General features: G+C 51.1%; 1 protein-coding gene across 33 annotated transcripts in view; it reads left to right on the forward strand.

Annotated features, from left to right (window-relative positions):
- Window positions 1-14,374, forward strand: part of MED15 (mediator complex subunit 15) — a 92,977-nt gene that overhangs the window by 29,187 nt on the left and 49,416 nt on the right. For 29 of the 33 annotated variants that reach the window (XM_054675386.1, XM_063807549.1, XM_054675385.2 and 26 more), the window contains 1 exon segment: window positions 13,288-13,375. In XM_054675386.1, the coding sequence (XP_054531361.1) occupies window positions 13,288-13,375 (88 nt within the window). 33 annotated transcript variants of the gene reach the window in all.

Genomic DNA, 14,374 nt, shown 5'->3' on the forward strand with positions numbered 1-14,374 from the left:
GGGCAGCAGCCTTTTCTGCAGGTTAGTTCTTTCAATGATCTTGTTTACTGGGAGTTGAGAGACCTTGAGGATAGAGGCAAGAAAGCGTCATCAAGCAGCCCAGAGGGGTGTACAGTGTTTGAAGTCTCCTGTATTGGTATGATTCGAGATTTTCTTTCTGCAGGACCAAAATACCCATTCCTACATGTGGGTGGAGAGTTAAATTCTGAAGTATATATTTTTATCTTGTTAAAAAAACACTTTTATGTTTCTTTAAAAAGTAAAAGAACCAGAATGTAGAAGTTTCAGTAAAGGAAAAAGTTACAGTCTGTTTGGGATACAGTTTGACAAATGTGCTCCCAGCTGCCTGAGAGATAGAGAGGCCAGATGTTTGCTTTGGTTACATTGATGACTGAACAATCGGTATCTCATCATTTCCTGCCTTAGAGATGAAAGCACCTGGGCACTGGGGCAGTAAATTGGCTGCAGGATTGGAAGAAGTCCAAGGACAGTGTGGGATGCCACCCTGTAGCTGTCTAGAGACCTAGTGAAGGTCAGAAGGCTGGATGAGAACAAGCCCTGCACTGATGGAGGACAGGGAAGGGGCTTTTCTGGCTGGGAGTGTGGTGAGGCATTTGAGCTGCAGCCAGAAGGCACCTCTCAGATTGGTGGGGCTTGGGGTGGGGGTGGGAGGAACTGCTTTGCCTGTGCCATTGGCCTCACTCATCCTGAGGTGCCTTCCAACTCCATCCATACTCTGACTGTGGGGCCACTTGCAGAAGGAATATGTGGCAGGTTTTTTTTTGTTTTGTTTTGTTTTGTTTTTTGTTTTGAGACGGAGTCTAGCTCTGTCACCCAGGCTGGAGTGCAGTGGCACGATCTCGGCTGACTGCAACCTCCGCCTCCCGGGTTCAGGCGATTCTCCTGCCTCAGCTTTTGGAGTCGCTGGGCTTACAGGCGCCTGCCACCATGCCCAGCTAACTTTTGTATTTTTAGTAGAGACGGGATTTAGTAGAGACGGGATTTCGAACTCCTGACCTCGTGATCCGCCTGCCTTGGCCTCCCAAAGTCCTGGGATTATAAGTGTGAGCCACTGTTCCCTGGCCTGTGGCAATTTTTTGAGACGCTCCTGGGGGTCCAAATTGCTAATAGAGGAGAAACTTACTGTCCCTGTGTTGACTGAGACAGGAAGGTTTAGATAGGTGAAAGTGGTCTGGGCGCAGTTGCTCACACCTATAATCCAGCACTTTGGGAGGCCAAGGTGGGAGAATCGCATGATGCCAGGAATTCAAGACTAGCTTGGGCAACATAGTGAGATCCTGTCTCTATAAAAAATAATTTTAAAAAATTAGCTAGGCCTGTAGTCCCAGCTACTCGGGAGACTGAGGAGGGAGGATTGCTTGAGCCTAGGAGTTGGAGGCTGCAGTGAGCTGATTGCGCCACCATACTCCACCCTGGGCAACACAGAGAGCCTGTCTCAAAAACAAAAAAAAGAAAGGTGAACATGAGTTGTTTTTTTTTTTTTTTTTTGACATAGTTTTGCCCTGTCCCACAGGCGTGGGCCACCACGCCCAGCTAATTTTTGTATTTTTAGTGGAGATGGGGTTTCGCCATGTTGGCCAGGCTGGTCTTGAACTCCTGGCCTCTCAAGTGATCCACCCACCTCGGTCTCCCAAAGTTTTGGGATTACAGACATGAGCCATTGAGCCTGGCCAAACATGACCTTTCTCTCTTTTTTTTTTTTTTTTTGAGACGGAGTTTCACTCTTGTTGCCCAGGCTGGAGTACAGTGGCACGATCTCGGCCCACTGCAAACTCCACCTCCCGGGTTCAAGCGATTCTCCTGCCTCAGCCTCCTGAGTAGCAGAGATTACAGGCATGCACCACCACGCCTGGCTAATTTTGTATTTTTAGTAGAGACGGGGTTTCTCCATGTTGGTCAGGGTGGTCTCAAACTCCCCACCTCAGGTGATCCACCTATCTCAGCCTTCCGAAGTGTTGGGATTACAGGTGTGAGCCACTGCACCCGGCCACGTGACCCTTCTTAATAGCTATTGTTTGCTGAGTATTTCTCTACGACACTCTTTATGTGCATTTTGTCATTTAATTTTAATTTTTTTTTTTTTTTTTTTGAGACAGGGTCTTACTCGTTCACCCAGGCTGTAGTGTAGTGGCACGATTTTGGCTCGCTGCAGCCTCCGCCTCCTGGGCTCAAGAAATCCTCCCACCTCAGCCCCCGAGTTGCTGGGACTACAGGCATGCACCACTATGACTGGCTAAGTTTTTGTATTTTTTGTAGAGATGGGGTTTCACTATATTGCCCAGGCCAATCTTGAATCTTGAACTCCTGGGCTCAAGCATGAGCCACCACACTCGGCCTCATTTAATTTTTAATTACTTTAAATTTTATCAACATAATATATCACATAAACTGTAAAAAGACAAGAAACTACTGTGGTTCCCATTCTGCCAGTTCTCCCCAGAGGTAGCAACTGCCTTTACATCTGAGCTTTCTTCCGGCATATACCTCTGATTCTAGGTAATAGGCACATGCTGCTTTTGCAACTTGGCGTTTTACAAATTATGTTGGCTTGCTCTGTAGCTCCCTTCCATCGCCATTATCTCTGCTTCTCCTCCCTCATTCTTCCAGTATTCTACTTTCTGCATAAATCGGTAATGAATGTTTACATTTTCTGCCTACACAAATGATATTCACAGCTGAGCATAGTGGTGTACTGCAATTGCTTGTTATTTTTTTCCTAGGAAAGAATTGCCTTTTCAACACTATGCCCAGTTTTCTGTGTATCTATTCCTATTCTTCCTTTATTTTCCGGTTGCCTCTCAGTACAGTTATCTTCAGGCTCAGTGCTAGTGAGCTGTCAGTTTCAGTTCAAACCCCTGGCCTCAAGTGATCCATCCACCTCGGCCTCCCAAAGGAGGTGGGCGGTGACCCTCTTGGACCTCCCTTCTGGAACCCTCTAGGCAGTGGCCGCAGGCGTGGTGTGACAGCCCTCAGCGTGCTTGTCTGCCCAGACTGGGACTGTTGTCTTCCTTTGTTGGGTCCCTTGTTTTCTATATCCTGTGTCTCATCCTTTGTGATTTATTCCCTCATTCTGCTAGCTTCCTGAGAAGGGACTCCTGGGAATTAACTTTCTGGAGACCATGCCAGTTTGAGTGCATCTAGGCCCCCTGGTGGGACATGCTAACTGGGGAATTTAAAATGATGTTACACTGCGCTGCCCTTGTGCTGGCTTGTGCTTCTGTCTCCTGAGGTGCTAGCTCTCAGCCTCATATGACTTGTCTTGATCCCTAAACCCAAGTCCTGCTCTACTTGGGAAGTTCCTTTGAGTCATTTCAGGGGAATCTCACTCCCTACACTTCCTGTGCTGGAGTGTTTAATGTTCACTCTTTGGGCCTCTAGTTTTATCTTTTATCTCCTGTTTTCTATCTCTTTTACTTTTAGCTCTCCTAAGTGATTTCCTCAATTTGTCTTTGACCTTTCACTGCTTTTATTTCCAAGAACTCCTTCTTTTTCCTTTTTTGTAATCTGACTTTTCCCTTTTTATAGCACCCATTCCTGTTAAATGGATACAATGTAGTATAATATTTATATATATTATAATAAATTCTACTGTTTTTTTTGATAAATTTTCACTTTATTGCCCAGGCTGGAATGCAGTGATGTGTTCATGGCTCACTATGGCCTCGAACTCCTGGGCTCAAGTGATCCTCCCACCTCAGCCTCCCAAGTAGCTGGGACTGCAGGCATGCACCACCACTCCTGGCAAATATTTTTGTTTTTTGTAGAGATGGGATCTTGTGATGTTGCCCAGGCTGGTCTCAAACTCCTGACTTCAGCTGGACGCAGTGGCTCACACCTGTAATCCTAGCACTTTTGGGAGGCCGAGGGCAGGCGGATCACAAGGTCAGGAGTTCGAGACTAGCCTGGTCAATATGGTGAAACCCCATCTCTACTAAAAATCAAAAATTAGCTGGGCATGGTGGCGCGCGCCTGTAGTCCCAGCTACTCGGGAGGCTGAGGCAGAAGAATCACTTGAACGTGGGAGGCAGAGGTTGCAGTGAGCCGAGATCGTGCCACTGCACTCCAGCCTGGGCGACAGAGCGAGACTCCATCTCAAAAAAAAAAAAAAAAAAAAATCAAACTCCTGACCTCAAGTCATCCTCTCGCCTCAGCCTCTGAAAGTACTGAGATTACAGGTGCGAACCACTGCACCTGGCCTAATAAATTCTACATTTCCTTCTTCTTGCTGAATTTCTGTTACCGCTAAATTACTCTTTTCTTGTGGGGTCTTTATTGGCCATGTTATGGTGTCTGGCTGCCCTTGGCTGGTTGCTCACTCTGAGAGGGACCCTCCAAAGCCTAGGAGTCTTCTTCCAGCACGTGGAGCTTGTCGACTGGGAACTTCATTGAAGGCTCATCTGGCTGCAGATTCTGAGTCCTTCCTCCAGAACAATGGTCCCCAACCTTTTTAGCACAAGGGACCGGTTTCACAGAAGACAATTTTTCTACAGACCGGCAGATGAGGATGGTTTCAGGATGAAATTGTTCCACCTCAGATCATCAGGCATTAGATTCTCATAAGGAGCTTGCGACCTGGATCCCTCACATGCACAGTTTACAGTGGGGTTCGTGCTCCTATGAGAATCTGATGCCACCACTTATCTGACAGGAGGCAGAGCTCAGGCAGTAATGCTTGCACACCCTCTGCTCACCTACTGCTGTGAGGCCTGGTTCCTAACAGCCCACAGACCTGTACTGGTCTGTGGCCCAGGGCTTGGGGACCCTGCCCTAGAGCATGGTCTTCCAGACACTGGGCTGTGGGTGAAGACCTGGCTGCCAGCATGCTGCTCACTGCAATGGAGGAGGCTGATGGGCCAGTGGGTCTCGGCAGTTAGCGTGCATCGATCTAGTCACTTAGACCAGAGCACAGATGACCACACAACCCACCTCTCTCAGTGTCCTACCTGTGCCTTTTCAACTGGGTGGGTTGGCCCCCTAGTCCAGTGACTATCCGTTTCATGCTTTTCCAGAGAGTAAACCTCCTGTGGTCACCTGATGCTGGAGTAGCTACCCACAGTGTAAAGTTGGGGAGTGAGGGATGCAGGGATATCTTTCACTCTCTGTCCCAGAGCACTTGGTGCAGCCTGGCCTCAACCTGGCAAAGACCTAGGGCTGTCACTGGGTGGGCGCACCCCCTCCTCACTGTTACTTAGGATTCTGGTTTCTTGGTCCTCTTGCTGTGTACGTTACCACTGGGCCATCAGCTTTCCAGCTTCTAAAAGGCTGTTGAGGCCACCATTTCCATTCTTCCTGGTTTTTTTTTCTGTGGTTTTAGTCAGGTTTTAAGATGGAAGGGAATTAAATGTGCAGGCTTTGTTCCTCATTTCAACTTGGAGGTTCATATCTATTATTTATTTATTTATTTAGAGACAGAGTCTCACTCTGTTACCCAGGCTGGAGTGCAGTGGTGCTACCTTGGCTCACTGCAACCTCCACCTCCCTGGTTCAAGCGATTCTCTTGCCTCAGCTTCCCAAGTAGTTGGGATTATGGCCGCACACCACCATGCCCAGCTAATTTTTATATTTACGTATATATTTTTTTGAGACAGAGTTTTACTCTTGTCACCCAGGCTGGAGTGCAATGGCTTGATCTTGGCTCACTGCAACCTTCACCTCCCAGGTTCAAGTGATTCTCCTGCCTCAGCCTCCCGAGTAACTGGGATTATAATGCACGCCACCATGCCTGGCTAATTTTTGTATTTTTATTTTTTATTTTTGAGACAGAGTTTCACTCTTGTTGCTCAGGCTGGAGTGCAGTGGCGGGATCTTGGCTCATTGCAACCTTTGCCTCCCGGGTTCAAGCCATCCTTCTACCTCAGCCTCCCGAGTAGCTGGGATTGCAGTGCCCACCACCTTGCCCTTTTGTATTTTTAGTAGAGATGGGGTTTCACCATGTTGGCCAGTCTGGTCTCGAACTCCGGACCTCAGGTGATCCACCTGCTTTGGCCTCCCAAAGTGCTGGGATTACAGGCGTGAGCCACTGTGCTCAGCTAATTTTTGTATTTTTAGTAGAGACATTTCACCATGTTGGCCAGGCTGGTCTCGAACTCCTGACCTCAAGTGATCCACCTACCTCCGCCTCCCAGAGTGCTGGGATTACAGGCGTGAACCACCACACCTAGTCCAAATCTTTTTTTTAATATGGGAAAATCTTTTTTCCTTTATAGTGTCTGCTTCTGGTGACATGCTTAGGAAACCATCATCCTGATATTGTATAACTCTCCTTCTGTTGTCTTGTGGTCCTCTGTGATTTAGGTTTTTAAACACATAGGGTAAAGGGTCCCACATACAAGCTGTGGGCTCCTGTCCCAGGTGGGCAAGCAGGCTGCACACACAGGCAGCAATTTACTGGGAGGCTTCTTGGGTGGGGTGAAGTGGAGCTGCCAAAAATTTATTCTGCCCTATGAGAGTTCACTTGATTGATAGATGTTGTGTTTCTCAAAATTAGAAAATTAGAAGAAACTCACAGAAGTTTCCTTCGAGCAGAACATAAATCGGCTGAGAGGAATCATCCTGCCCCCCTGAGGTCAGGAGGGTGAATCTGTGCCCCAGGGAGGAACGCACCTTCCTGCTTTAGACACCAGCAGAGGACAGAGAAGCTGGCTGTCCTGGGAATTCATGCCCTCATTCAGCAATGGGAAAGCAGTTGGACCAGGGAAGGGGGCCTGGCAGTGTGGCAGGGGGAGCAGTGGTAAAGAGGGTGGGGTCAGGGGAGAGGCCTCATTGAGAGGGGAGAGGGTCCTTGGTGGGAACCAGGGCGGTTGTGGAAGGAAGAGTCAGGGCGTGGAGCAGAGCAGAGCGGGAGTTGGGGTGGGGAGGCCAGTTCATGCCTCATCAACATGCCTGTGTGAGTGTCCTTCCTGCGGGCTGTGGAGCTGGCCTCAGGATACACTGCAGGTGACTCAGAGCTCCAATGGGAGGGTGGCTCTGCCTGAGGGAGCTGCACATGCTCATTGGGCCATCGTCTGCTGAGGAGGGGGCAACAATAACCTCAACACATGGTGGAGGTGTTTTGGGATGCATCCTATTGCACATTTGGGCAGGTTGTTGCCTGACTTATTTCTTTAACGCATACCTAGCACTTCCTGTATGTCCAGTGCCTTATAATATTAACTACTATCATCCTCAGGGCTACCCATGAGGTCGGCACTGTCCCCACCCTTTGTGCAAAGGAAGGATAGGGAGGCGCTGCCAGATGGGTTGAGGGCAGACCGGGGCAGCTTGCCTCAGGCCTCCCTGGCCTTAGCAGGCTTTAAGTTTGATGCCCTGTGCTCCTTCCCTAGGAAGCTCAGTTTGCCAGTTTTTTGCTTTATCTTAGTCTCATTCAGATTACAAGGACTGGGACTGGACTCCTGTTGCCAGTTTCTCAATTTGGAATAGGAAGGAGGTGAGGAACAACAGGCCCATGCTGGGCAGAAGCCCTGCAGACCAGGCCAACAATGGGCCTCTCCTCACTGCCTGGCCCTGTCTGTGCACCTTCGTCCTGGCCACAGCCTCTCAGAGCCCCTCCTTTATGAAGAGGTCACGCTTTAGGGGAGGGAGTGCCTCTCCCAAGACCCAGAGCTGGTGAGTGGCTAGGTTGGAATTTGAGCCCAGGCCCCTCCTCCCCTGTCTGCTTCCTGCCAGGCCCAGCTGCCTGCCCCAGCACACGCCTTCCCCCAGGCACCCTGGCCTCCACTGCCAGGACGTGCTTGTTTGAGGCCTGGATTCCCCCATGGCTGCCACGCTGATTCTCCGTTCTGCACGTCGTGTCCCATCAAAATGCATGACAGTACCACTCCTTGTGTTAAAAAGAGCCAGTTATTGTGCCTGGCAGTGATGACTGCCCACTGCACACAAAAGTGGACGCCGTTGTCTCTGCTCTCAGGGTGTTCTTAGTATAGTGGGGCTGGCACACAGAAACCAGAGATTCCTCCAGGAAGTGCCACAGACATACATGGGTGAGGTGGCTACAGGGTTTCTGTGCAGCCGACAGCAGGGGTGCCTGGGTGGGAGCAGGGTGGGAGGCCCTAACAGGCCTGATGGGATAGTCAGGCAATGTGCCAGGTAGTAGGTCATCGTCCCTGGGGCCTTGGGGAGAGTGTGTGGGGCAGGCGCAGGAGCAGGCTCCTCAGTGGGCTTCTGGACAGGCTGCCTGCTCTGCTGGTGAGGAGCGAGGCTCAAAGCAAGCAGGGGCCTGGGTTGCTTCCCACACTCAGTGGCAGTCGCTCACTGGCAGTCATGTGACCTGGGGAGCTGGCGAGGGCGTGGGGGTAGGAATGGGAACGGGAGACAGAGGCCCTTTGGGAGGAATTGCCACAGATGCAGTGGGAGTTGGGGCAAAGATTTGAACTTTGGAGAATTAAAGGTGGCAGTCAGAAAGTGAAGGGAGTTCCCAAGTTTCTGGGATGGGCACTTGGTGCTGGGAGATGAAGACACGAAGAGCTTTTCTTGATGTATCCCTGCTGGCTGCTCAGGCAGGGTCGGGCAATGCTATTAAGACACACTGTGTTCTGGGAACAGTTCTGGACAGTAAGGACGTCCTCAGACCCCTTGGTGGGGGAGCTCCAAGGGCCTGTAATGATGAATCGGTCCCCTGGGAGGCTTCAGTCTAAGCTAGATACCAGTTGAACCCTGACTGAGTACACAGACATAGCTATGGCAACCAGCTAGACCATGGCCAAAGGCAGAGCACTGGAGCCCAGTTCACAGCAAGGGACTGTGTGCTCTGAGCCGGTAACAGTCCTTGTGTTCAGAGGTCTGGCTGGTCACAACCAGGGAGTGGCCCCCAGCCCCCTTCCTCAGCTAGAGCGAGCACCACCCAGGCAGCCTTGGGTTCTTTGGTGGCCGCCTCATAGGCCTGTACTGTTTGTGAACCTGTTGCTTATGTTGGACAGGACTGTGGCAGGACAGCCATCGAGGGTCTTCCCTTGTGAGCTGACACCAGTCTGCTCTTTGTCCTCCTCTGGCTGGACAGGCCCTCGTCTTCCCGGCTTGCTTGTGTGGGGGAAGAGCTCACTGTGACATGTGGGTTCTCTGTTCTTTGTCTCAGGCTGTGCTCCTTACTCCGTGTTGGGGGCTGTCTCCTTGTGTGATAGTTTCCTTTCATTTCGTGACAGTGGCTCGAAGGGTTTTGTTTTCAGGAGACAGAGACTGAGGAGTAGCCATTCGGGTCTGGCTGCTCAGGAAGGCATGCTGGGGATGGCAGCAGAGCCCAGCTCAGGGAGATCAGAAGGGGGCTTTGGGAGCAGCCAGTGCTGTTCTGAAGGTGGGCCTGGGTCCTGCCTGCAGCCTCCCGCAGCGGGTGTGTTAGGTCTAAGGGAGGAAGGAAGGGGACTTGACCTCAGCAGGAGTGTGAAATGGGTACCCTCGTGGAGTCAATGTCCAGGCAGGGGATGCCTCTGAAAAGCGCCAGGCCAGCTGGAGAGGAAAGGGCAGGCATCTGCAGGGAAGTGTGGGGGATTCGCTGCAGAGTTCCTGGGTTCTTTTTCGCTTTGTCTCTATTTTGTGACACTTGATCTTCAAACTAGAAACAGGAGCAAAGACATTTTCAAAAATACAGTTGACAGAACTGCAAAACCACACAGGGTCTGTTACTGGCCACCAAACCTCCTGGGCCTCCCTGGGTAGATGCTGTGGGAGAGATGTGGGAGTGACATGGCACAGTGCTGCTGTTCTGAGCCATAGCCTTGCTGGAGGAGCGCCTTGCTGGAGGAGCACCTTGCCCCTCGGCCCCACTCTGACCCTCCGAAGCTCATGTGGAACTGGACATTTACCCCAACTCGGTTTCCTGGTGTTGGCCTGTCAAGACTTGCCTGTTTCTGGCCTCCAGCTTGGTCCATGCTCCTCAGGCTCTGAGTAGCTGACGGTGCCCACAGTGTCCATGTCATCTGTGACATTACCCAGGACAGGACAGGGCCCGTCTGCCAGTACATCCCCTGGTGTATGGTGCCACCTTGCCTTCAGCTCACCAAGCATATTTCTTCAACCTGGTCATCCCACCACCTCAGAGCTATTGCACTAAGCTGTGTTTCTAGATCTTGTCTCTCTGACTGTGCCAGGTGTCTCTGCTGCACCAAGACAGTGTCTGTCTGGGGCCTGCCAGTCTGCTGACACTCTCAAAAACAGCCAGTAGCAGCTCAAAAGGACTGCTTTTGTATCAAAGCCTGGCTTTGCTCTCTGATCGCTGCTGGTGGGCACAGAGCCCATCTGTGTAACTGGTTGTCACTCCCCAGACTCTTCTGCACCCTTCTTCCTCTCTGACTCCTGGCCACATCTGCCACCCACAGCCTCCCCACTCCTTACACAGCCAGCCTCCAGGCCGTCCTGCTTGGCCTGCAAATGCTCCCCTGCTGTTTCTACTGCTCTTCCCTGAGTCTCCCTATTGGTCCCAGTGCTTTGGGAGGCCAAGGTGGAGGATCACTTAAGGCCAGGAGTTTGAGACCAGCCTGGGCAACAAAGCAAGACCCTGTCTCTACAAAAAAAGTAAAAAATAAAAAAATTAGCCAGGCGTGGTGGCGCATGCCTGTAGTCCCAGCTATTTGGGTGGCTGAGGTGGGAGGATACTTGAGCCCAGGAGTTTGAAGCTGCAGTGAGCTGTGTTTGCCCCACTGCGCTGCACCTGTGAGAGAGTGAGACGTTGTCTCAAAAAACAAAAGAAGAAAAAGAAAAAAGGAAGGTGGGAAGAACAAGTATGCCTTTGAAGGGCATACCTGCCTTGAGGGGCACAGATGAGGCAACCTTCAGAAAACAGGTCTCTGCAGCCACTTCTATCAGAAATGCTCACTGACTTCTTGGGGCCTAGCAGCTATCATCTCAGCCTCTGGGTGTGGAGACCCTGACCCATGCTAACCTGAGAGCATGAGTACAGGGTCCTCCCAGCCCACCCATGCCTCGCTTCCCCAGGATTCTGACCCAGTACCGCGCGTGAGTTGGTTGTCATTATCCTCCTGAATTGTTAACTCTCTCATCTTTTGTGGCCCTGGTGACCTTTCTTATTTGTCTGTTCCACCCCTGGATGCCTTGTGAGCAGAAACCCCTTGCTGCCTCCTCGCCTCCGTTCAGGCTTCAGGAAGCAGACAGGGAGGTAGGAACTCCAAGAGTGCAGGAGTCTCATTCTGTCGCCCAGGCTGGAGTGCAGTAGTGCCATCTTGGCTCACTGCAACCTCTGCCTCCAGGGTTCAAGCGATTCTCCTGCCTCAGCCTCCCGAGTAGCTGGGACCACAGGTGCCTGCCACCACACCCGACTAATTTTTGTATTTTTAGTGGAGACAGGGTTTCACCACGTTAGCCAGGCTGGTCTCAAACTCCTGACCTCAGGTGATCCACCTGCCTCGGCCTCCCAAAGTGCTGGGATTACAGACCTGAGCCATCGTGCCCAGCCCAAGAGTGCTTTTTGAATCTAGCAAGGTGGTAGGTCAATGTCATTTTGTTTTTCTTTTTACATTAAGACAGATGTATGCACCTCTCAGCATTAAACCTCCTTTCTGTGATGTCTTTAAGAATCACAGTCATATTGCTGTAGCCCCGTCTGTACATTCCTTCAGTTTCCTGAGGTTGGCTGGTTGCTGTTTGGAGTGGTCAGAATGCTTTCTAGCACGAGCTGGACTGGGCCTATTCAATTCACTCAGAGGCAAGGCCCCAGAGCCCTGACATGTTTGCTTGTTTCTTTTTTCTTTTTCTTTCTTTCTTTTTTTTTTTTTTTTTGAGACGGAGTCTCGCACTGTTGCCCAGGCTGAAGTGCAGTGGCGCAATCTCCGCTCACTGCAAGCTCCGCCTCCTGGGTTCATGCCATTCTCCTGCCTCAGCCTCCCTAGTAGCTGGGACTACAGGCGCCTGCCACCATGCCCAGCTAATTTTTTGTATTTTTAGTAGAGACAGGGTTTCACTGTGTTAGCCAGGATGGTCGTGCTCGCCTGACCTCGTGATCTGCCTGCCTTGGCCTCCCAAAGTGCTGGGATTACAGGCGTGAGCCACCGTGCTCAGCCTGTTTCTTTCTTTCTTTCTTTCTTTCTTTTTTTTATTTTGAGATGGAGTTTTGCTCTGTCACCCAGGCTGGAGTGCAGTGGCGCGATCTCGGCTCACTGCAACCTCCACCTCCCGGTTCAAGCGATTCTCCTGCCTCAGCGTCCTTTGTAGCTGGGATTACAGGCATGCGCAACCACACCCTGCTAATTTTGTATTTTTAGTAGAGACAGGGTTTCACCATGTTGGTCAGGTTGGTCTTGAACTCCTGACTTCAGATGATCCACCCGCCTCGGCCTCCCAAAGTGTTGGGATTACAGGCGTGTGGCACTGCACCTGGCCACTTGTTTCTTTATCAGCAAGCCCAGGGTGGGAGGCCAGGCAAGGAAGAGACCCATCCCACTGGGAAGAAGGCAGGCAGTGAGCACACCAGAGCAGTCCACCCCTGGGAGCCACAGGCCAGGCCTTTCTAACAGATTCACACTTGTTTTTGTCTTTCTGTGTGTGAGTGTGGGAGGTGGGTGTGGGGGTGGGTGGGGCAGCATGTGCTGCATTCGAGGGGTCTCCAGCTTAACTGATGTACATGGCTCTTTATCCCCGTGGAGCAGCAGTGTGATGAAAAACTCTTCATAGGATTCTATCTCTTAGTACAAAATTGTTGGTAAATGGGTTTTTAAAGATATTTTTCACATTTATGTGGTCTTTCTCTTCTTGTCTCTAGCTAGAAGTTAAGTTGGAGCTTGTCTCTTTGATCCCACATACAGGACCTGCATTGTCCCACATAGGGACAGACCCTTGCCTTGGGAGGGACTGAGAGATGACTTCATGTGGCCCCTTCATTTTATAGGAGTAATCGAGTCTAGAACCAGGGTGCTACCATCTGGCAGAGTTCATGGGGAACGCAGGCCACTCAGAGAGCAGGAAATAAGAGGCCAGCTGGCCACCCAGTAGTCTAATGCATACTTCCTTGATCCTGAACTGGTTGTGAGCCATCCCTAGGGGCAACCCCTCCCCCGCCCCGTCCCCTCATGCCAGGGCTCTCTCTTTGCTTCATGGCGACCACCTTTCCTGCCCCTTTTTTCTGATCACCCTGCTCAGTGGCCTGTCATTGCTCTCTGTTGAGTGCCCCTTCCCATATGCCTCTCCTGGACCTCAGCCAGGCTGGTGTGCTGGCGATAGCACCTTGTCACCAGGGGCAGCTGCTATGCAGGGCCTGTTGGCCAGGGCCCTGCAGCGGTGGAGTCACTGGTGTGTGCAAACGTCTCTTCTCCTTTTGTGTTTCAGCGAGGATGCCATGAGGAAAGCTGGTGTGGCACACAGTAAATCCAGCAAGGATATGGAAAGCCATGTTTTCCTGAAGGCCAAGACCCGGGTAAGGCCCTAGTAAGTGGAGCCACTCTGGCAGAGAGACTTGGAGAGGAGAGCGTCACAGACTCTGGAACCCCTCTGTTGGGTGTCCTAGGGTGTAGGGGTGGGGTGGTTGCTCATCGATTGATCACAGGCACAGTTGGTTTTGCCTGCAGCAGTCTGGGTCCTCCTGTGTGTCCATGGTACAGGGAGGGCACTTGGGTTGCAGGCCCAGCCTCTGGCCCCAGACCTCACTGCCGTCACCTTCCATCTGTGGTCAGCCCCTGTGAATCCTACAGGAAGCTTGCTCAGGCCCCTAGCTGGTCCTGTGGAAGGGATCAATGCCATGAGCAAGAACCTGGTTTGTCTTCAGCCCCTCCTAGGGGTCCTTACCTAAGCCCTATAGGGCCCTGAGGCATGGGCCCAGAAGCATTCCTGTCCCCTTTTGCTAAGTGAAGAAGGTGATGCTTAATCTAGAACTCGCCACAGGTGGAGTGGAGAAGAAGGATTTCCACTACATGTGGGCTTTCTCCCTGGGTGGGGCACCACACTGAGGGCTTTATGTGACCACCTCCTTTAATCTGTGTGTGCTCCCTGGGACAGAACCGTTTTACTAGAAATGAACAAAACACATATTCACTTGTGTGCACGTGTGTGTGCAAGGCAGAGCTGCAAGAGCACAGGGACTGAGGTGGGGTAGAGTGGGCTCTGTACTATGGACACGTGTGACTGAGGTGGGATAGAGTGGGCTCTGTATTATGGATACGTGTCACTGAGGTGGGGTAGAGTGGGCTCTGTACTACGGATACATTTGATAAGCTTTTTCTTTTTCTTTAAGAGCTTTATACGGTTCACCCTTTAAAGTTTACATTTCAGTGGTCTTTAGGATATTCACAGAGTTGTGTGGCCATCACCAAAATCTAATTTTGGAACATTCATTAATAAATAAAAAGAGGTGCAGCTTCCCTGTGTTGCCCAGGCTGGTTTCAAACTTTTGGCCCTACGCCATCCTCTTGCCTAGGCT

This window comes from Pan troglodytes, chromosome 23 (genome assembly GCF_028858775.2).
Source record: "Pan troglodytes isolate AG18354 chromosome 23, NHGRI_mPanTro3-v2.0_pri, whole genome shotgun sequence".
NCBI lineage: Eukaryota > Metazoa > Chordata > Mammalia > Primates > Hominidae > Pan > Pan troglodytes.